The sequence below is a fragment of the Panulirus ornatus genome, chromosome 6 (genome assembly GCF_036320965.1).
Source record: "Panulirus ornatus isolate Po-2019 chromosome 6, ASM3632096v1, whole genome shotgun sequence".
Lineage (NCBI taxonomy): Eukaryota > Metazoa > Arthropoda > Malacostraca > Decapoda > Palinuridae > Panulirus > Panulirus ornatus.
Window position 1 is genome coordinate 31959649 of NC_092229.1, and position 22324 is coordinate 31981972.

The 22324-nt window shown below is 41.0% G+C and overlaps 1 protein-coding gene across 1 annotated transcript in view; it reads left to right on the forward strand.

Annotated features, from left to right (window-relative positions):
* Positions 1-22324, forward strand: part of LOC139748897 (S1 RNA-binding domain-containing protein 1-like) — a 714827-nt gene that overhangs the window by 476466 nt on the left and 216037 nt on the right. Inside the window, exons 9-10 of the mRNA XM_071662261.1 lie at positions 1481-1670; positions 1811-1990. Coding sequence (XP_071518362.1) covers positions 1481-1670; positions 1811-1990 — 370 coding nt within the window. The remainder of the gene's footprint in view (positions 1-1480; positions 1671-1810; positions 1991-22324) is intronic.

Below are 22324 nucleotides of genomic sequence, written 5' to 3' on the forward strand. Positions count from 1 at the left end.
CTTTGCACACCACCTCGACCAAAACACTCTATATCTGCCTCTCTGTCATCTAACACATTCAACAAACCCTCAAAATACTTGCTCCATATCCTTCTCACTTCACCACTACTTGTTATCACCTCCCTCTTAGCCCCCTTCACCTATGTTTCCATTTGTTCTCTTGTCTTACGCACTTTATTTACCTCCTTCCAAAACATCTTTTTATTCTTCATAGAATTTAATGATACTCTCTCAGCGCAACTCTCATTTGCACCTTTCTCTTGACCTCCTGCCTCTTTTTTTTATACATCTCCCAGTCATTTGCACTATTTCCCTGCAAAACCTGTCTAAATACCTCTCTCTTCTCTTTCACTAATAATCTTACTTTTTCATCCCACCAATCACTACCCTTTCTGATCTGCCCACTTCCCACGCTTCTCATGCCACAAGCATCTTTTGCGCAATCCATCACTGCTTCCCTAAATACATCCCATTCCTCCCTCCCTCCCCTTACATCCTTTGTTCTCACCTTTTTCCATTTTGCACTCAGTCTCTTCTCGTACTTCCTCACACAAGTGTCTTTCCCAAGCTCACTTACTCTCACCACTTTCTTCACCCCAACATTCTCTCTTCTTTTCTGAAAACCTCTAAAAAATCTTCACCTTCACCTCACGATAATGATCAGACATTCCTCCAGTTGCACCTCTCAGCACATCCAAAAGTCTTTCTTTCATGCACCTATCAATTACCACATAATCCAGTAATGCTCTCTGGCCATCTCTCCTACTTACATACGTATACTTATGTATATCTCTCTTTTTAAACCAAGTACTCCCAATCACCAGTCCTTTTTCAGCACACAAATCTACAAGCTCTTCACCATTTCCCTTTACAACATTGAACACCCCATTTACACCAATTATTCCCTCAACTGCCACATTACTCACCTTTATATTCAAATCACCCATCACTATAACCCAGTCTCGTGCATCAAAACTACTAACACACTCAGTCAGTTGCTCCCAAAACACTTGCCTCTCATAATCTGTTTTCTCATGTCTAGGTGCATAAGCACCAATGATCACTCATCTCTGTCCATCGACTTTCAGGTTTACCCATATTAATCTAGTTTACTTTCTTACACTCTATCACATACTCCCACCACTCCTGTTTCAGGAGTAGTGCTACTCCTTCCTTTGCTCTTTCACCAACCCTTGACTTTACTCCCAAGACATTCCCAAACCACTCTTCCCCTTTACCCTTGAGCTTCGTTTCACTCAGAACCAAAACATTCAGGTTCCGTTCCTGAAACATACTACCTATCTCTCCTGTTTCTTCTTCTTGGTTACATCCATACACATTTGTATACACCAATCTGAGTCTTTTAGGAGAATGAGCACTCCCCGCATGACTCCTTCTTTTCCCCTTATTGAAGTGAACCCTTCTTTTCAAGTTTGTTAGTAAGGATAGAAGTAATTGTTATTCTCCCTCTTTACAATAGTGTCGTTGTCGCGGCGACTGCAGGATCCTCTCTTAGAATACATCAAGGTCCATCCGATGCACATGGGCGTTGGCATGTACCAACACGATATTCCAGAACGTATTCTACATGCTTCCTTAGACTCAGTCATGACAGAATGTGTGTCCTTTGTCGGGGTCGACATTAATGTGGCATCGGAATTTGCCTTAAGGTATGCTTGGCAGTGATTATTAAAATGTTTATATCTTTTGTTAAAATTTTGAATCAAGTTTATGTTCAAATTTTTGGCTTTATGCACAGATTAAAAAAATTTTAGAAATATAGTAAAATTATCTTGTTTTTATGTTGCAGGAAACTCTCTGGGTTGAATAAAGCTCGAGCAGCAAACATTGTTGAATATAGGAAGACCAAAGGACCATTCATAAATCGTGAACAACTCAAGTCTGTTAAGGGCATTGGACCCCGGACCTTTGAGCAGTGTGCTGGCTTCATAAGAATCTTACCAGAGACTTTGGAAACAGAAATTAGAAGGTATGTGTAATTAGTTCCCATTTTTAGCAGCAGACAAAAGTATCTTGTAAATATCTTTTTATAAGTTTTTACAAATGTTAAATCATAATGGAATTTATATGCAGCAAAGTTGATTGTAGAGAAACAGAATGTCAAGAAAGATGAAATGAGTACCAAAAGTGAGTAATGGAAAGCAGAGTGAAAAATACAGTGTTGCATATAAAGTAGTGAAAAAGATGGTTGATGTGAATGGATGAAAAACAGATGAATGTTTTGTTTAAAGACTGATTGAGATCTATGGTATTTTGACTGATACATGAACAGAAGAGGTAGACTGTAAAAGAAATAGGTAAATGGAATAAGTGATACGTTAAAGGATAGGGGCATTTCAGATGAGGATCCTTTGCAGTGGAGTTGTTTTATGTATGAGGGAGGAAGTATGTGTAGAGAAGTGAATATTGTTTGATAAATCACCTTTGTTTGCAAATTAGATCGAAAAAGGAAAAATAGTTCAGAATATTTATAAGATAGCTGTGAGGTTATTTGAATTTCATGCTTTGTTTTTGGAAATGGAGGATAGATTTTCTTTTAAATTGCTCATTGTTGAGGTCTTATCAGAAGTTCCTTTCATCTTTAATGGAAATGAATTTTTTTTGTAGAAATGGATTCCCAGTCCCAACTTTGCAGACTGGCAAAGGTATTGTCAGTTTCCAAGAATGAATACGATACTGTGCTTCTCTGAAAAAAGAATTTAATGGAAGATAACATGCTCTTTCACAAAGAGGTTGATATGAGAAAAATGAGAGGTAACTGTTAGTGAAGTGAAGTATGTAAAGGGATACAAGATTGATGGGTAAACATTGTTGGAGATTTGGATTTGAGGTTTGCAGATTAACAAAAGGATATTCAGAAGGAAGAGTTGCAATGTAACTGAAGAACAAAAAAACAGGTTTTGTTGATCTGATGGATTATTTATGGAAAAGTGAAGGTGAAAGATTGGCTGAATGGATGGCAGCACTGAAAATTAGTTATATACTTGCTGATTGAATAAAAGTAGTGATGATAAAATGTTAAAATGTGTTGCTCGACCTCTTTTAGATAAGGATTAAGAAAAAATGAGGGGGTGGAAAGTGTGCAGACTAGATTGTGAACTTTCTTGAGAATGCTTGAGATTACAAATTATATTCATCTTTCATGTGTTCATAAAGGCCTATGGTAGAGTGAAGAGAGATGGACTTGGCTATATTGCGAGTATAGAAAGTAGTGGAATGCTGCTAAGACTTCAGTGCCTGTTTGAGAGTAGTTGTGAGTGAGTGGTTCGAGATGAATTGGGATGTTACAGGTTTTTGGAATGTCATTGTGGTTGTTTAACCATTTCAGTCCCAGTCTTGGTGTATTTGTGCATTCTTTTTTAGCCAATGTTTTTTTTTTTTTTTCAAAAACCAGAGAATTTAGAAAGAGGAATTGATCCTATGAATTAATTCAACACAATTTTAAAAGATGTAAACAGTAAACCCAGAAGAAAATCCCCTTTAAGTTTCCTTCATGGTGTGATAGTGTGTTTTTGCCATGTAACTCATCACGAGGCCATAGTAGAACTTGACAGTTATTACCATCTTATTGCTTTCTGTCACTACTTTCCATCAAAATTTTGCAGCGTATTTTTACTGCTGCTAGATATGTATAATTATGTATTTATGATAACTTATTTTTTACTGGATGGGGAGGGAGTTTTACACTAGTGGGGCCATCTCTTAAACATTCTCTATCATACAACCTCTTAAATTTACTTATGCTGTCTGCATTAACCATGTTCTCAGTCATTCTGTTCCATTCATCCACCACTTTTATACTGTAAAAGTATTGCTTTACAGCCTTTTTAAGAAGTTTCTGACTTAATTTCATGTTATATCCTCTGGTTGCTTTGTCCCTACATCTGTCGATAAACTGTTCCATGTCTACATTGTCAAAATTTTTTAAAAACTTAAAGATTGCGATCAGGTCATCCCACATTCTTCTCTTTTGTGATGTAGGTAAACTTAAAGCAGTCTAAAATTTGATACCCTCTTTATTGACCTCCTCGTGGTTGCTAGATGTATGTTCTGATAGAGGTCTCACCATTTTAGTGTTTGTTGGTTAACTGACAGCTATGAAATTTTTGAGGGTGGATTATAACTGCTGTAGAAACATGGTATCAGTATATGGCCCATGGCCTCTTCATATCTCATAGGTATGTAGGACTTTAGTCCCAAGTTTGCCATGTATGTTTGTAAGACTGAAAAAGTTAATGTTTTCTTAAATGGGACAGTATGTAACCTAAACTCACATACATCTTACCTTAGCTTCAAAGGCTTATGTCCCTCCATAGCCTGATCCAGACTAAGCTGCATTATTGATTTGATTGATTTTGTGGAATCTGTAAAGCACTAGAACCTAATGGTTATTCAGGACCTTCTAGCATGGAAGAGATATCTAAAAGCTTAGAACTGGATACCTTCTAAAATCGTAAAACGATACTTAGAATTGTACATTTTGGCTTCTTTTAAAAGTCATATAAAAATTTAGAACTTGTTTGTATAGATTAGATATATTTTAGCTTTCTTTAAGAAATCAATCAGTCTGCTTTATCAGTATTATTGAAGATTTTCTAGTAATTTTATTCCTTCCATCATTATAATGTGAGTCATGTTATTATATGATTCCATTAGTAATTGATAGCTTTTGATGGCAATGTATATTTCATAGGTGCTCTTAAGAATGGTGCCAATTGTAGATGGTCAGGAGCATGAATATGCAAGGTTCATTGGCCTGTTAGTACTGCCATAGTATTTCATGGGAACTTGAAGCATCCCAAGTTAGTGTGAGCTTTTGCACTTTTATTCAGTTCCTTTCATGTACTGCCAAAGAGACTTGTCTTACACCAAAGTTATGTGAAATAGTTTTGTTTTATATTCTCATCCTTATTATAATTACCACATATTTTTGTTAATGTTGTACTTGCTACAGTTGTTGTGTAAGCATATTTGATTGCTGTAAGAAATTAAGGATAGGGGCTGTGGTAGGACATACTGTAGAGGGCCAGGAGGGGTGTATAGGGGATAGGGGAGAAAGAATACTTCCCACGTATTCCCTGCGTGTCGCAGAAGGTGACTAAAAGGGGAGGGAGCGGGGGGCTGGAAATCCTCCCCTCTTTTTTTTTTTCAATTTTCCAAATGAAGGAACAGAGAAGGGGGCCAGGTGAGGATATTCCCTCAGAGGCCCAGTCCTCTGTTCTTAACGCTACCTTGCTAATGCGGGAAATGGCGAATAGTTTGAAAGAAAAGAAAGTAATTGTTCAGTATTAATGTTGCCATGGCAGGTGTTGCTTATTTGGCTGGTTCTCCTCTCCATTAAGTGAAAATGGGTCAAAATAATGTGACCAGTCTTTATTTGACAATTCTGAAAAATATGTATCATATTGGAGAAAAGCCATATTTCCTTTATCATGTGTAATTTACCATTATGCTGCAATAAGCAGACATATCTTTTCACATGTTTGTTACCATTAACTGCAACAAGCGGATTTACCACATGGTGTCAGAAAAACCTCTTCCTCTACCACAGTAGTGGACACAACCCCTACAGCCTTAAGAAGCCTGCTTCACATCTGTGCTTACTGCCGTCTGTGACTAACACAGCACTCAATGTTTCTATACAGACGCCAGCCGACTGACCACATGGTAAGTTGACCTCTCCTTCGTGTTTTGAGGTTGATTTTATCAGTTTATTAGTGAAATTTATTTGTCAAATAAAGACAGGTCAAAATAATATGACCAGGTTTTATTTGACAAGTAATTTTGAAAAATAAGATTCTTATTGAAGAAAAGCCATACCTCTTTTATCGTATGTAATTTACCATTACGCTGCAATAAGCTGGCATATCTTCTCACATGTTTATTACCATTAACTATGACAAGCAGATTTACCTCATGGTGTCAGAAAAACCTCTTTCTCTACTACAGTAGTAGACACAACCCCTACATCCTTAAGAAGCCTGCTTCACATCTGTGCTAACTCCCCTCTGTGAATAACACATCACTCAGTGTTTGTATACAGATGCCAGTTGACTGACCACATGGTAAGTTGAGGTTCATTTTATCAGTTTATCAATGAATTTTATGTGCTTTATCTTTCATGTATATTTAGTATTATAGCATCTCTTTGATATTTGATGATATGATTGGCAGTTTGAAATTAGATGATAAACTGCATATATATGTCAGTGTTTACAGTATTGTGCATATGTTTATTCATCTAGAGCCCATTGTAAAATGTCTGAATTTTAGTTTTATTTACAGGTAATTTAAAGATGTTACATTATCTTATAGTATTTAGAAGAATATTTTTTTACCTTTAAGTTAACCCTCAATTTAACAGACCCTAATTTGATGGATTTAGGATTTAGAAAAATAAAAAACTAAAGAATCTCAAATGCTTCACCAAATGCATTTCATATTGCCCTTTGTTTTGGTAGTGTGGGGCATCCTTGCTTTGTTGTGGTCTGCCTCAAGCTACGATGTGGTCAGGTTCTATACAGAGAATTGTGATTTTATTTATTAAATAATTTTGCAATCCTTACAATTCAAAATGGCATCAAGTGATAGAGGAGTTAAAAGAAAGTATGTAAACTGTAAATTGTGAAATTGTATATTGTATTAAAAATTGACCCAAAGGTTGCACTCTCAATGTAACGTGAATTTTGCCATTAACGGACACCACTCTTCCCAATCAATCTATTAGATCAGGGGTTTACTGTACAAGTTTTGGAGCATTGCCTTCTGTAAAGACATAGTATTCTATTGTTTGTCACTCGATCAGCTGAATATGCTGCATGTACAACTACTTAAATTTTGTCATTTAATTAGAGGTTTAATTGTGATACTGATTTAGTAATCCATTATCCTTTGATACATGATTTAAAGTTGAACAATTTCTAATGTGGGGTGGGGTAGCAAAAGGAATGGATGAAAGCAGGCAAGTATGAATATGTACATGTGTATATTTGTATATGCCTATGTATGTGTAAGTATGTTATTTATTTATTTATCATACTTAATTGCTGTCACCCACTTCAACGAGGTAGCTCAAGGAAACAAAGGAGGAATGGCCCAACCCACCCACTTACACATGTATATATATAAATGCTCTTACACGCACATATATGTACATATACATTTCAATGTATACAGACATATACATACATACATACACATGTACATATTCATCTTGCTGCCTTCATCCATTCCTGTTTCCACCCTGCTCCACATGAAATAGCATCCCCCTCTCCCCCCTCGAGTGAGGTAATGCCAGGAAAAGACAAGAAAGGCCACATTCATCACACTCGGTCTCTAGCTATCATGTGTAATGCACCAAAACCACATCTCCCTTTCCACATCCAGGACCCACAGACCTTTCCATGGTTTACTCCAGACGTTTCACATACCCTGGTACAATCCATTGGCAGCATGTTGACTCCAGTATAGCACATCATTCCAGTTCAGTCTCTTCCTTGTACGCCTTTCACCCTCCTGTATAATCAGGCTCTGATTGCTCAAAATCTTTTTCACTTAAACCTTCCACCCCCAGTTTGGTCCCCTGCTTCTCTTTGTTCCCTCTACCTCTGACACATATATCATCTTTGTCAATCTTTCTTCACTCATTCTCTCCATGTGTTCAAACCATTTCAACTCGCCCTCCTCTGCTCTCTCAACCACACTCTTTTCATTACCACACATTTCTCTTAATCTTTCAGCACTTACTCGATCAAACCACCTCACACCACATATTGTCTGCAAAGATTTCATTTCCAACACATCCACCCACCTCCACACAACCCTACCTATAGCCTGTGCCTCACAACCATATAACATTGTTGGAACCACTTTTCTTCAAACATACCCATATTTGCTCTCCGAGATAACATTCTCGCCTTCCACACATTCTTCAATACTCCCAGAACCTTCGTGTCCTCCCCAACCCTGTGACTCACTTTCACTCCATGGTTCTATCTGCTCCTAAGTCCACTCCCAGATATCTAAAACACTTCACTTCCCCTAGTTTTTCTCCATTAAATCTTACCTCCCAATTAACTTGTCTCTCAACCCTACTGAAATTAATAACCTTGCTCTTATTCACATTTACTCTCAACTTCCTTCTTTCACACACTTTACCTAACTCGGTCACAAACTTCTGCAGTTTCTCACCTGAATCAGCCACCAGTGCTGTATCATAAGCAAAGAACAACTGACTCACTTCCCAAGCCCTCTCATCCACAACAGGCTGCATACTTACCCTCTCTCCAAAGCTCTTGCATTCACCTCCGTAACCAGCCCATCCATAAACAAATTTAACAGCCATGAAGACATCACGCACCCCTGCCGCAAACCAATATTCAATGGGAACCAATCACTTTCCTCTCTTCCTACTCGTACACATGCTTTACATCCTTGGTGAAAACTTATTACTTTCTACCAACTTACCTCCCACACCATATACTCTTAAGACCTTCCACAAAGCATCCCTATCAACCCTACAATATGCTTTCTCCAGATCTGTGAATGCTACACACAAATCCATCTGTTTTTCTAAGTATTTCTCTCATACATTCTTCAAAGCAAGCATCTGATCCACACATCCTCTACCACTTCTGGAACCACACTGCACTTCCCAATCTGTTGCCTGTATGTGCCTTGACCCTCTCAATCAGTACCCTCCCATATAATTTCCCAAGAATACTCACCTTTATCCCCTTTGCCTTTGTACAGTGGCACTATGCATGCATTCTGCCAATCCTCAGGCAATTCACCATGAACCATATATACATTGAATATCCTCACCAACCAGTCAACAACACAGTCACCCCTTTTTTAATAAATTCCTCTGCAATACCATCGAAACATTCCGTCTTTCCGGCTTTCATCTTCTGCAAAGCTTTACTACCTCTTCTCTGTTTACCAAATCATTCCCCCTGATCCTCTAACTTTGCACACCACCTTGACCAAAACACCCTATATCTGCCACTCTATCATCTAGCACATTCAACAAACCTTCAAAATACTCACTCCATCTCCCTCTCACCTCACCACTACTTGTTATAACCTCCCCATTATCCCCCTTCATTGATGTTCCCATTGTTTTCGTCTTACACACTTTATTTAGCTCCTTCCAAAATATCTTTGTATTCTTCCTAAAATTTAATGATACTCTTTCACCCCAACTCTCATTTGCCCTCTTTTTCACCTCTTGCACCTTTCTCTTGACCTCTTGCCTCTTTCTTTTGTACATCTCCCACTCATTTGCACTATTTCCCTGCAAAAAGCGTCCAAATGCCTCTCTCTTCTCTTTCACTAATAATCTTACTTCTTCCTCTTACCACTCACAACCCTTTGTAATCTACCCACCTCCAACCTTGCTCATGCTGCAGGCATCTATTGCACAAGCCATCATTGCTTCCCTAAATACATCCCATTCCTCCCTCACTCCCCTTACATTATTTGCTCTCACCTTTTATTTCCATTCTGTGCTCGATTTCTCTGGGTACTTCCTCACACAAGTCTCCTTTCCAAGCTCACTTGCTCATACCATTCTCTTCACCCCAACATTCTCTCTTCTTTTCTGAAAATCCTCTACATATCTTCACCTTCACCTCCACAAGACATCCCTCCAGTTGCCCCTCTCAGCACATTAACATCCAAAAGTCTCTCTTTCATGCACCTATCAATTAACACTTAATCCAGTAACACTTTCTGGCCATCTCTCCTACTCACATATGTATACATATTTATATCTCTTTTTAAACCAGGTTTTCACAATCACCAGTCCTTTTTCAGCGCGCAAACCTACAAGCTCTTCACTGTTTCCATTGACAACACTGAACACCCCATGTACACCAATTATACCCTCAACTACCACATTACTCACCTTTGCATTCAAATCACCCATCACTATAACCTGCTCTTGTGCATCAAAGCTGCTAACACACTCACTCAGCTGCTCTCAAAAGACTTGCCTCTCATGATCTGTCTTCTCATGGTCAGGTGTGTAGGCACCAGTGATCACTCATCTCTCTCCATCCACTTTCAGTTTTACCTATATCAGTCTAGAGTTTACTCTCTTACACTCTATCGTATACTCCCACAACTTCTGCTTCAGGAGTAGTGTTACTCCTTCCTTTGCTCTTGTCCTCTCACCTACCCCTACCTTTACTCCCATGACATTTCCAAACCACTCTTCCCCTTTACCATTGAGATTCATTTCACTCAGAGCCAAAACATCCAGATTCCTATCTCTCCTTTTTTTTCATCTTGATTACATCCACACACATTTATACACCCCCAATCTGAGCCTTCGAGGAGGATGAGCACTCCCGGCATGACTCCTTCTGTTTCCCCTTTTAGAAAGTTAAAATACAAGAAGAGGAGGGTTTCTAGCCCCCCGCTCCCATCCCCATTACTAACCTTCTACGACACTTGGGAAATGCGTGGGAAGTATTCTTTCTCCCTTATCCCTATATGTGTGTGTATATATATTATATTATTATTATTTATTATTATTTTTCTTTGTCGTGTCTCCCGCGTTAGTGAGGTAGTGCAAGGAAACAGACGAAAGAATGGCCGAACCCACCCACATACACATGTATATACATACACGTCCACACACGCAAATATACATACTTATACATCTCAATGTATACATTTATATACACACACAGACATATACATATATACACATGTACATAATTCATACTGTCTGCCCTTATTTATTCCCATCGCTACCTTGCCACACATGGAATAACAACCCCCTCCCCCCTCATGTGTGCGAGGTAGCGCTAGGAAAAGACAACAAAGGACCCATTCGTTCACATTCAGTCTCTATCTGTCATGTAATAATGCACCAAAACCACAGCTCCCTTTCCACATCCAGGCCCCACAGAACTTTCTATGGTTTACCTCAGACGCTTCACATGCCCTGGTTCAGTCCATTGACAGCACGTCGACCCCGGTATACCACATCATTCCAATTCACTCTATTCCTTGCACGCCTTTCACCCTCCTGCATGTTCAGGCCCTGATCACTCAAAATCCTTTTGACTCCATCTTTCCACCTCCAATTTGGTCTCCCACTTCTCGTTCCCTCCACCTCTGACACATATATCCTCTTGGTCAATCTTTCCTCACTCATTCTCTTCATGTGACCACCCCATTTCAAAACACCCTCTTCTGCTCTCTCAACCACTCTCTTTTTTATTCCACACATCTCTCTTACCCTTACATTACTTACTCGATCAAACCACGTCACACCACATATTGTCCTCAAACATCTCATTTCCAGCACATCCACCCTCCTCCACACAACTATATCCATAGCCCACGCCTCGCTACCATACAACATTGTTGGAACCACTATTCCTTCAAACATACCCATTTTTGCTTTCCAATATAATGTTCTCGACTTCCAAACATTCTTCAAGGCTCCCAGAATTTTTGCCCCCTCCCCCACCCTATGATTCATTTCTGCTTCCATGGTTCCATCCGCTGCCAGATCCACTCCCAGATATCTAAAACACTTTACTTCCTCCAGTTTTTCTCCTTTCAAACTTACCTCCCAGTTGACTTGACCCTCAACCCTACTGTACCTAATAACCTTGCTCTTATTCACATTTACTCTCAACTTTCTTGTTTCACACACTTTACCAAACTCAGTCACCAGCTTTTGCAGTTTCTCGCATGAATCAGCCAACAGCGCTGTATCACCAGCGAACAACAACTGTCTCACTTCCCAAGCTCTCTCATCCACAACAGACTTCATACTTGCCCCTCTTTCCATAACTCTTGCATTCACCTCCCGAACAACCCCATCCATAAACAAATTAAACAACCATGGAGACATCACACATCCCTGCCACAAACCTACATTCACTGAGAACCAATCACTTTCCACTCTTCCTACACGTACACATGCCTTACATCCTCGATAAAAACTTTTCACTGCTTCTAACAACTTTCCTCCCACACCATATATTCATAATGCCTTCCACAGAGCATCTCTATCAATTCTATCATATGCCTTCTCCAGATCCATAAATGCTACATACAAATCCATTTGCTTTTCTAAGTATTTCTCACATACATTCTTCAAAGCAAACACCTGATCCACACATCCTCTACCACTTCTGAAACCTCACAGCTCTTCCCCAATCTGATGGTCTGTACATGCCTTCACCCTCTCAATCAATACCCTCCCATATGATTTATCAGGAATACTCAACAAACTTATATCTCTGTAATTTGAGCACTCACCCTTATCCCCTTTGCCTTTGTATAATGGCACTATGCAAGCATTCTGCCAATCCTCAGGCACCTCACCATAAATCATACATACATTAAATAACCTTACCAACCAGTCAACAATACAGTCACCCCCTTTTTTAATAAATTCCACTGCAATACCATCCAAACCTGCTGCCTTGCAGGCTTTCATCTTCCGCAAAGCTTTTACTACCTCTTCTCTGTTTACCAAATCATTTTCCCTAACCCTCTCACTTTGCACACCACCTCGACCAAAACACCCTAATTCTGCCAGTCTATCATCACACACATTCAACAAACCTTCAAAATACTCACTCCATCTCCTTTTCACATCACCACTACTTGTTATCACCTCCCCATTAGCCCCTTCACTGAAGTTCCCATTTGCTCCCTTGTCTTACGCACTTTATTTACCTCCTTCCAAAACATCTTTTTATTTTTCCTAAAATTTAATGATACTCTCTCACCCCAACTCTCATTTGCCCTCTTTTTCACCTCTTGCACCTTTCTCTTGACCCCTTGCCTCTTTCTTTTATACATCTCCCACTCATTTGCATTTTTTCCCTGCAAAAATCATCCAAATGCCTCTCTCTTCTCTTTCACTAATAATCTTACTTCTTCATCTCACCACTCACTACCCTTTCTAATCAACCCACCTCCCACGCTTCTCATGCCACCAGCATCTTTTATGCAAGCCATCATTGCTTCCCTAAATACATCCCATTCCTGCCCCCACTCCCCTTACGTCCTTTGTTCTCAACTTTTTCCATTCTGTACTCAGTCTCTCCTGGTACTTCCTCACACAAGCCTCCTTCCCAAGCTCACTTACTCTCGCCACCTTCGCCTCCACAAGATAATGATCAGACATTCCTCCAGTTGCACCTCTCAGCACATTAACATCCAAAAGTCTACGTGGATATATATATATACATATATTTATTATTTATTTTGCTTTGTCGCTGTCTCCCGCGTTTGCGAGGTAGTGCAAGGAAACAGACGAAAGAAATGGCCCAACCCACCCCCATACACATGTATATACATACACGTCCACACATGCAAATATACATACCTATACATCTCAATGTACACATATATATAAACACAGAGACACATACATATATACCCATGCACACAATTCACACTGTCTGCCTTTATTCATTCCCATCGCCACCTCGCCACACATGGAATACCATCCCCGTCCCCCCTCAAGTGTGTGACGTAGCGCTAGGAAAAGACAACAAAGGCCCCATTCGTTCACGCTCAGTCTCTAGCTGTCATGCAATAATGCCCGAAACCACAGCTCCATTTCCACATCCAGGCCCCACACAACTTTCCATGATTTACCCCAGACGCTTCACATGCCCTGATTCAATCCACTGATAGCACGTCTACCCCGGTATACCACATCGATCCAATTCACTCTATTCCTTGCCCACCTTTCACCCCCCTGCATGTTCAGGCCCCGATCACTCAAAATCTTTTTTCACGCCATCTTTCCGCCCCCAATTTGGTCTCCCACTTCTCATCGTTCCCTCCACCTCCGACACGTATATCCTCTTGGTCAATCTTTCCTCACTCATTCTCTCCATGTGCCCAAACCATTTCAAAACACCCTCTTCAGCTCTCTCAACCACGCTCTTTTTATTTCCACACATCTCTCTTACCCTTACGTTACTTACTCGATCAAACCACCTCACACCACACATTGTCCTCAAACATCTCATTTCCAGCACATCCACCCTCCTGCGCACAACTCTATCCATAGCCCACGCCTCGCAACCATACAGCATTGTTGGAACCACTATTCCTTCAAACATAGCCATTTTTGCTGTCCGAGATAATGTTCTCGACTTCCGCACATTCTCAAGGCTCCCAGGATTTTCGCCCCCTCTCCCACCCTATGATTTTCTTCTGCTTTCATGGTTCCATCCGCTGCCAGATCCACTCCCAGATATCTAAAACACTTTACTTCCTCCAGTTTTTCTCCATTCAAACTTACCTCCCAATTGACTTGACCCTCAACCCTACTGTACCTAATAACCTTGCTCTTATTCACATTTACTCTTAACTTTCTTCTTTCACACACTTTACCAAACTCAGTCACCAGCTTCTGCAGTTTCTCACATGAATCAGCCACCAGCGCTGTATCATCAGCGAACAACAACTGACTCACTTCCCAAGCTCTCTCATCCACAACAGACTTCATACTTGCTCCTCTTTCCAAAACTCTTGCATTCACCTCCCTAACAACCCCATCCATAAACAAATTAAACAACCATGGAGACATCATACACCCCTGCCGCAAACCTACATTCACTGAGAACCAATGACTTTCCTCTCTTCCTACACGTACACATGCCTTACATCCTCGATAAAAACTTTTCACTGCTTCTAACAACTTGTCTCCCACACCATATATTCTTAATACCTTCCACAGAGCATCTCTATCAACTCTATCATATGCCTTCTCCAGATCCATAAATGCTACATACAAATCCATTTGCTTTTCTAAGTATTTCTCACGTACATTCTTCAAAGCAAACAACTGATCCACACATCCTCTACCACTTCTGAAACCACACTGCTCTTCCCCAATCTTATGGTCTGTACATGCCTTCACCCTCTCAATCAATATCCTCCCATATGATTTACCAGGAATACTCAACAAACTTATACCTCTGTAATTTGAGCACTCACTCTTATCCCCTTTGCCTTTGTACAGTGGCACTATGCACACATTCTGCCAATCCTCAGGCACCTCACCATGAATCATACATACATTAAATAACCTTACCAACCAGTCAACAATGCAGTCACCCCCTTTTTTAATAGATTCCACTGCAGTACCATCCAAACCTGCTGCCTTGCCGGCTTTCATCTTCCGCAAAGCTTTTACTACCTCTTCTCTGTTTACCAAATCATTTTCCCTAACCCTCTCACTTTGCACACCACCTCGACCAAAACACCCTATATCTGCCACTCTATCATCAAACACATTCAACAAACCTTCAAAATACTCACTCCATCTCCTTCTCACATCACCACTACTTGTTATCACCTCCCCATTAGCGCCCTTCACTGAAGTTCCCATTTGCTCCCTTGTCTTACGCACTTTATTTCCCTCCTTCCAGAACATCTTTTTATTCTCCCTAAAATTTAATGATACTCTCTCACCCCAACTCTCATTGCCCTCTTTTTCACCTCTTGCACCTTTCTCTTGACCTCCTGTCTCTTTCTTTTATACATCTCCCACTCAATTGCATTTTTTCCCTGCATAAATCGTCCAAATGCCTCTCTCTTCTCTTTCACTAATAATCTTACTTCTTCATCCCACCACTCACTACCCTTTGTAATCAACCCACCTCCCACGCTTCTCATGCCACAAGCATCTTTTGCACACTCCATCACTGATTCCCTAAATACATCCCATTCCTCCCCCACTCCCCTTACTTCCATTGTTCTCACCTTTTTCCATTCTGTACTCAGTCTCTCCTGGTACTTCCTCACACAAGTCTCCTTCCCAAGCTCACTTACTCTCACCACCCTCTTCACCTCAACATTCACTCTTCTTTTCTGAAAACCCATACAAATCTTCACCTTAGCCTCCACAAGATAATGATCAGACATCCCTCCAGTTGCACCTCTCAGCACATTAACATCCAAAAGTCTCTCTTTCGCGCGCCTGTCAATTAACACGTAATCCAATAACGCTCTCTGGCCATCTCTCCTACTTACATACGTATACTTATATATATCTCGCTTTTTAAACTAGGTATTCCCAATCACCAGTCTTTTTTCAGCACATAAATCTACAAGCTCTTCACCATTTCCATTTATAACACAGAACTTCCCATGTGTACCAATTATTCCCTCAACTGCCACATTACTCACCTTTGCCTTCAAATCACCCATCACTATAACCCGGTCTTGTGCATCAAAACCATTAACACACTCACTCAGCTGCTCCCAAAACACTTTCCTCTCATGATCCTTCTTTTCATGCCCAGGTGCATATGCATCAATAATCACCCATCTCTCTCCATCAACTTTCAGTTTTACCCATATTAATCGAGAATTTACTTTCTTACATTCTATCACATACTCCCACAACTCTTGTTTCAGGAGTACTGCTACTCCTTCTCTTGCTCTTGTCCTCTCACTAACGTCTGACTTTCCTCCCAAGACATTTCCAAACCACTCTTACCCTTTACCCTTGAGCTTCGTTTCACTCAGAGCCAAAACATCCAGGTTCCTTTCCTCAAACATACTACCTATCTCTCCTTTTTTCACATCGTGGTTACATCCACACATATTTAGACACCCCAATCTGAGTCTACGAGGAGGATGAGCACTCCCTGCGTGACTCCTTCTGTTTCCCATTTTTAGAAAGTTGAAATACAAGGAGGGGAGGATTTCTGGCCCCCCGCTCCCGTCCCCTCAAGTCGCCTTCTACGACACGCGAGGAATGCGTGGGAAGTATTCTTTCACCCCTATAGGGGTGAAAGAATACTTCCCACGCATTCCTCACGTGTCGTAGAGGGCGACTAGAGGGGACGGGAGCATGGGGCCAGAAATCCTCCCCTCCTTGTATTCTTTTTTTTAACTTTCTAAAATGGGAAACAGAAGAAGGAGTCACGCGGGGAGTGCTCATCCTCCTCGAAGGCTCAGATTGGGGTGCCTAAATGTGTGTGGATGTAACCAAGATGTGAAAAAAGGAGAAATAGGTAGTATGTTTGAGGAAAGGAACCTGGATGTTTTGGCTCTGAGTGAAACGAAGCTCAAGGGTAAAGGGGAAGAGTGGTTTGGGAATGTCTTGGGAGTAAAGTCAGGGGTTAGTGAGAAGACAAGAGCAAGGGAAGGAGTAGCAATACTCCTGAAACAGGAGTTGTGGGAGTATGTGATAGAATGTAAGAAAGTAAATTCTCGATTAATATGGGTAAAACTGAAAGTTGATGGAGAGAGATGGGTGATTATTGGTGCATATGCACCTGGGCATGAGAAGAAAGATCATGAGAGGCAAGTGTTTTGGGAGCAGCTGAATGAGTGTGTTAGTGGTTTTGATGCACGAGACCGGGTTATAGTGATGGGTGATTTGAAGGCAAAGGTGAGTAATGTGGCAGTTGAGGGAATAATTGGTATACATGGGGTGTTCAGTGTTGTAAATGGAAATGGTGAAGAGCTTGTAGATTTATGTGCTGAAAAAGGACTGATGATTGGGAATACCTAGTTTAAAAAGCGAGATATACATAAGTATACTTATGTAAGTAGGAGAGATGGCCAGAGAGCGTTATTGGATTACGTGTTAATTGACAGGCGTGCGAAAGAGAGACTTTTGGATGTTAATGTGCTGAGAGGTGCAACTGGAGGGATGTCTGATCATTATCTTGTGGAGGCTAAGGTGAAGATTTGTATGGGTTTTCAGAAAAGAAGAGTGAATGTTGGGGTGAGGAGGGTGGTGAGAGTAAGTGAGCTTGGGAAGGAGACTTGTGTGAGGAAGTACCAGGAGAGACTGAGTACAGAATGGAAAAAGGTGAGAACAATGGAAGTAAGGGGAGTGGGGGAGGAATGGGATGTATTTAGGGAATCAGTGATGGATTGCGCAAAAGATGCTTGTGGCATGAGAAGAGTGGGAGGTGGGTTGAATAGAAAGGGTAATGAATGGTGGGATGAAGAAGTAAGAGTATTAATGAAAGAGAAGAGAGAGGCATTTGGACGATTTTTGCAGGGAAAAAATGAAATTGAGTGGGAGATGTATAAAAGAAAGAGACAGGAGGTCAAGAGAAAGGTGCAAGTGGTGAAAAAAAGGGCAAATGAGAGTTGGGGTGAGAGAGTATCATTAAATTTTAGGGAGAATAAAAAGATGTTCTGGAAGGAGGTAAATAAAGTGCGTAAGACAAGGGAGCAAATGGGAACTAAAGTGAAGGGCGCAAATGGGGAGGTGATAACAAGTAGTGGTGATGTGAGAAGGAGATGGAGTGAGTATTTTGAAGGTTTGTTGAATGTGTTTGATGATAGAGTGGCAGATATAGGGTGTTTTGGTCGAGGTGGTGTGCAAAGTGAGAGGGTTAGGGAAGATGATTTGGTAAACAGAGAAGAGGTAGTAAAAGCTTTGCGGAAGATGAAAGCCGGCAAGGCAGCAGGTTTGGATGGTATTGCAGTGGAATTTATTAAAAAAGGGGGTGACTGTATTGTTGACTGGTTGGTAAAGTTATTTAATGTATGTATGACTCATGGTGAGGTGCCTGAGGATTGGCGGAATGCGTGCATAGTGCCATTGTACAAAGGCAAAGGGGATAAGAGTGAGTGCTCAAATTACAGAGGTATAAGTTTGTTGAGTATTCCTGGTAAATTATATGGGAGGATATTGATTGAGAGGATGAAGGCATGTACAGAGCATCAGATTGGGGAAGAGCAGTGTGGTTTCAGAAGTGGTAGAGGATGTGTGGATCAGGTGTTTGCTTTGAAGAATGTATGTGAGAAATACTTAGAAAAGCAAATGGATTTGTATGTAGCATTTATGGATCTGGAGAAGGCATATGATAGAGTTGATAGAGATGCTCTGTGGAAGGTATTAAGAATATATGGTGTGGGAGGCAAGTTGTTAGAAGCAGTGAAAAGTTTTTATCGAGGATGTAAGGCATGTGTACGTGTAGGAAGAGAGGAAAGTGATTGGTTCTCAGTAAATGTAGGTTTGCGGCAGGGGTGTATGATGTCTCCATGGTTGTTTAATTTGTTTATGGATGGGGTTGTTAGGGAGGTGAATGCAAGAGTTTTGGAAAGAGGGGCAAGTATGAAGTCTGTTGGGGATGAGAGAGCTTGGGAAGTGAGTCAGTTGTTGTTCGCTGATGATACAGCGCTGGTGGCTGATTCATGTGAGAAACTGCAGAAGTTGGTGACTGAGTTTGGTAAAGTGTGTGAAAGAAGAAACTTAAAAGTAAATGTGAATAAGAGCAAGGTTATTAGGTACAGTAGGGTTGAGGGTCAAGTGAATTGGGAGGTGAGTTTGAATGGAGAAAAACTGGAGGAAGTGAAGTGTTTTAGATATCTGGGAGTGGATCTGGCAGCGGATAGAACCATGGAAGCATAAGTGGATCATAGGGTGGGGGAGGGGGCGAAAATTCTGGGAGCCTTGAAGAATGCGTGGAAGTCGAGAACATTATCTCGGAAAGCAAAAATGGGTATGTTTGAAGGAATAGTGGTTCCAACAATGTTGTATGGTTGCGAGACGTGGGCTATGGATAGAGTTGTGCGCAGGAGGATGGATGTGCTGGAAATGAGATGTTTGAGGACAATATGTGGTGTGAGGTGGTTTGATCGAGTAAGTAACGTAAGGGTAAGAGAGATGTGTGGAAATAAAAAGAGCGTGGTTGAGAGAGCAGAAGAGGGTGTTTTGAAATGGTTCGGGCACATGGAGAGAATGAGTGAGGAAAGATTGACCAAGAGAATATATGTGTCGGAGGTGGAGGGAACGAGGAGAAGAGGGAGACCAAATTGGAGGTGGAAAGATTGAGTGAAAAAGATTTTGTGTGATCGGGGCCTGAACATGCAGGAGGGTGAAAGGAGGGCAAGGAATAGAGTGAATTGGAGCGATGTGGTATACCGGGGTTGACGTGCTGTCAGTGGATTGAATCAAGGCATGTGAAGCGTCAGGGGTAAACCATGGAAAGCTGTGTAGGTATGTATATTTGCGTGTGTGGACGTATGTATATACATGTGTATGTGGGGGGGGGTTGGGCCATTTCTTTCGTCTGTTTCCTTGCGCTACCTCGCAAACGAGGGAGACAGCGACAAAGTATAAAAAAAAAAATATATATATATATATATATATATATATATATATACATACACAAATCTTCACCTTCGCCTCCACAAGATAATGATCAGAGATCCCTCCAGTTGCACCTCTCAGAACATTAATATCCAAAAGTCTCTCTCGTGCGCTTGTCAATTAACACGTAATCCAATAATGCTCTCTGGCCATCTCTCCTACTTACATATGTATTCAGAATAGTAGAGAGAAAGTTGGGGTGAAGAGGGTGGTGAGAGTAAGTGAGCTTGGGAAGGAGACTTGTGTGAGGAAGTACCAGGAGAGACTGAGTACAGAATGGAAAAAGGTGAGAACAAAGGAGGTAAGGGGAGTGGGGGAGGAATGGGATGTATTTAGGGAAGCAGTGATGGCTTGCGCAAAAGATGCTTGTGGCATGAGAAGCGTGGGAGGTGGGTTAATTAGAAAGGGTAGTGAGTGGTGGGATGAAGAAGTAAGAGTATTAGTGAAAGAGAAGAGAGAGGCATTTGGACGATTTTTGCAGGGATGAAATTTAATTGAGTGGGAGATGTATAAAAGAAAGAGACAGGAGGTCATGAGAAAGGTGCAAGAGGTGAAAAAGAGGGCAAATGAGAGTTGGGGTGAGAGAGTATCATTAAATTTTAGGGAGAATAAAAAGATGTTCTGGAAGGAGGTAAATAAAGTGCGTAAGACAAGGGAGCAAATGGGAACTTCAGTGAAGGGCGCAAATGGGGAGGTGATAACAAGTAGTGGTGATGTGAGAAGGAGATGGAGTGAGTATTTTGAAGGTTTGTTGAATGTGTTTGATGATAGAGTGGCAGATATAGGGTGTTTTGGTCGAGGTGGTGTGCAAAGTGAGAGGGTTAGGGAAAATGATTTGGTAAACAGAGAAGAGGTAGTAAAAGCTTTGCGGAAGATGAAAGCCGGCAAGGCAGCAGGTTTGGATGGTATTGCATTGGAATTTATTAAAGAAGGGGGTGACTGTATAGTTGACTGGTTGGTAAGGTTATTTAATGTATGTATGATTCATGGTGAGGTGCCTGAGGATTGGCAGAATGCTTCCATAGTGCCATTGTACAAAGGCAAAGGGGATAAGAGTGAGTGCTCAAATTACAGAGGTATAAATTTGTTGAGTATTCCTGGTAAATTATATGGGAGGGTATTGATTGAGAGGGTGAAGGCATGTACAGAGCATCAGATTGGGAAAGCAGTGTGGTTACAGAAGTGGTAGAGGATGTGTGGATCAGGTGTTTGCTTTGAAGAATGTATGTGAGAAATACTTAGAAAAGCGAATGGATTTGTATGTAGCATTTATGGATCTGGAGAAGGCATATGATAGAGTTGATAGAGATGCTCTGTGGAAGGTACTAAGAATATATGGTGTGGGAGGCAAGTTGTTAGAAGCAGTGAAAAGTTTTTATCGAGGATGTAAGGCATGTGTACGTGTAGGAAGAGAGGAAAGTGATTGGTTCTCAGTGAATGTAGGTTTGCGGCAGGGGTGTGTGATGTCTCCATGGTTGTTTAATTTGTTTATGGATTGGGTTGTTAGGGAGGTGAATGCAAGAGTTTTGGAAAGAGGGGCAAGTGTGAAGTCTGTTGGGGATGAGAGAGCTTGGAAAGTGAGTCAGTTGTTGTTCGCTGATGATACAGCGCTGGTGGCTGATTCATGTGAGAAACTGAAGAAGCTGGTGACTGAGTTTGGTAAAGTGTGTGAAAGAAGAAAGTTAAGAGTAAATGTGAATAAGAGCAAGGTTATTAGGTACAGTAGGGTTGAGGGTCAAGTCAATTGGGAGGTGAGTTTGAATGGAGAAAAACTGGAGGAAGTGAAGTGTTTTAGATATCTGGGAGTGGATCTGGCAGCGGATGGAACCATGGAAGCGGAAGTGGATCATAGGGTGGGGGAGGGGGCGAAAATTCTTGGAGCCTTGAAGAATGTGTGGAAGTCGAGAACATTATCTCGGAAAGCAAAAATGGGTATGTTTGAAGGAATAGTGGTTCCAACAATGTTGTATGGTTGCGAGGCGTGGGCTATGGATAGAGTTGTGCGCAGGAGGATGGATGTGCTGGAAATGAGATGTTTGAGGACAATGTGTGGTGTGAGGTGGTTTGATCGAGTAAGTAACGTAAGGGTAAGAGAGATGTGTGGAAATAAAAAGAGCGTGGTTGAGAGAGCAGAAGAGGGTGTTTTGAAATGGTTTGGGCACATGGAGAGAATGAATGAGG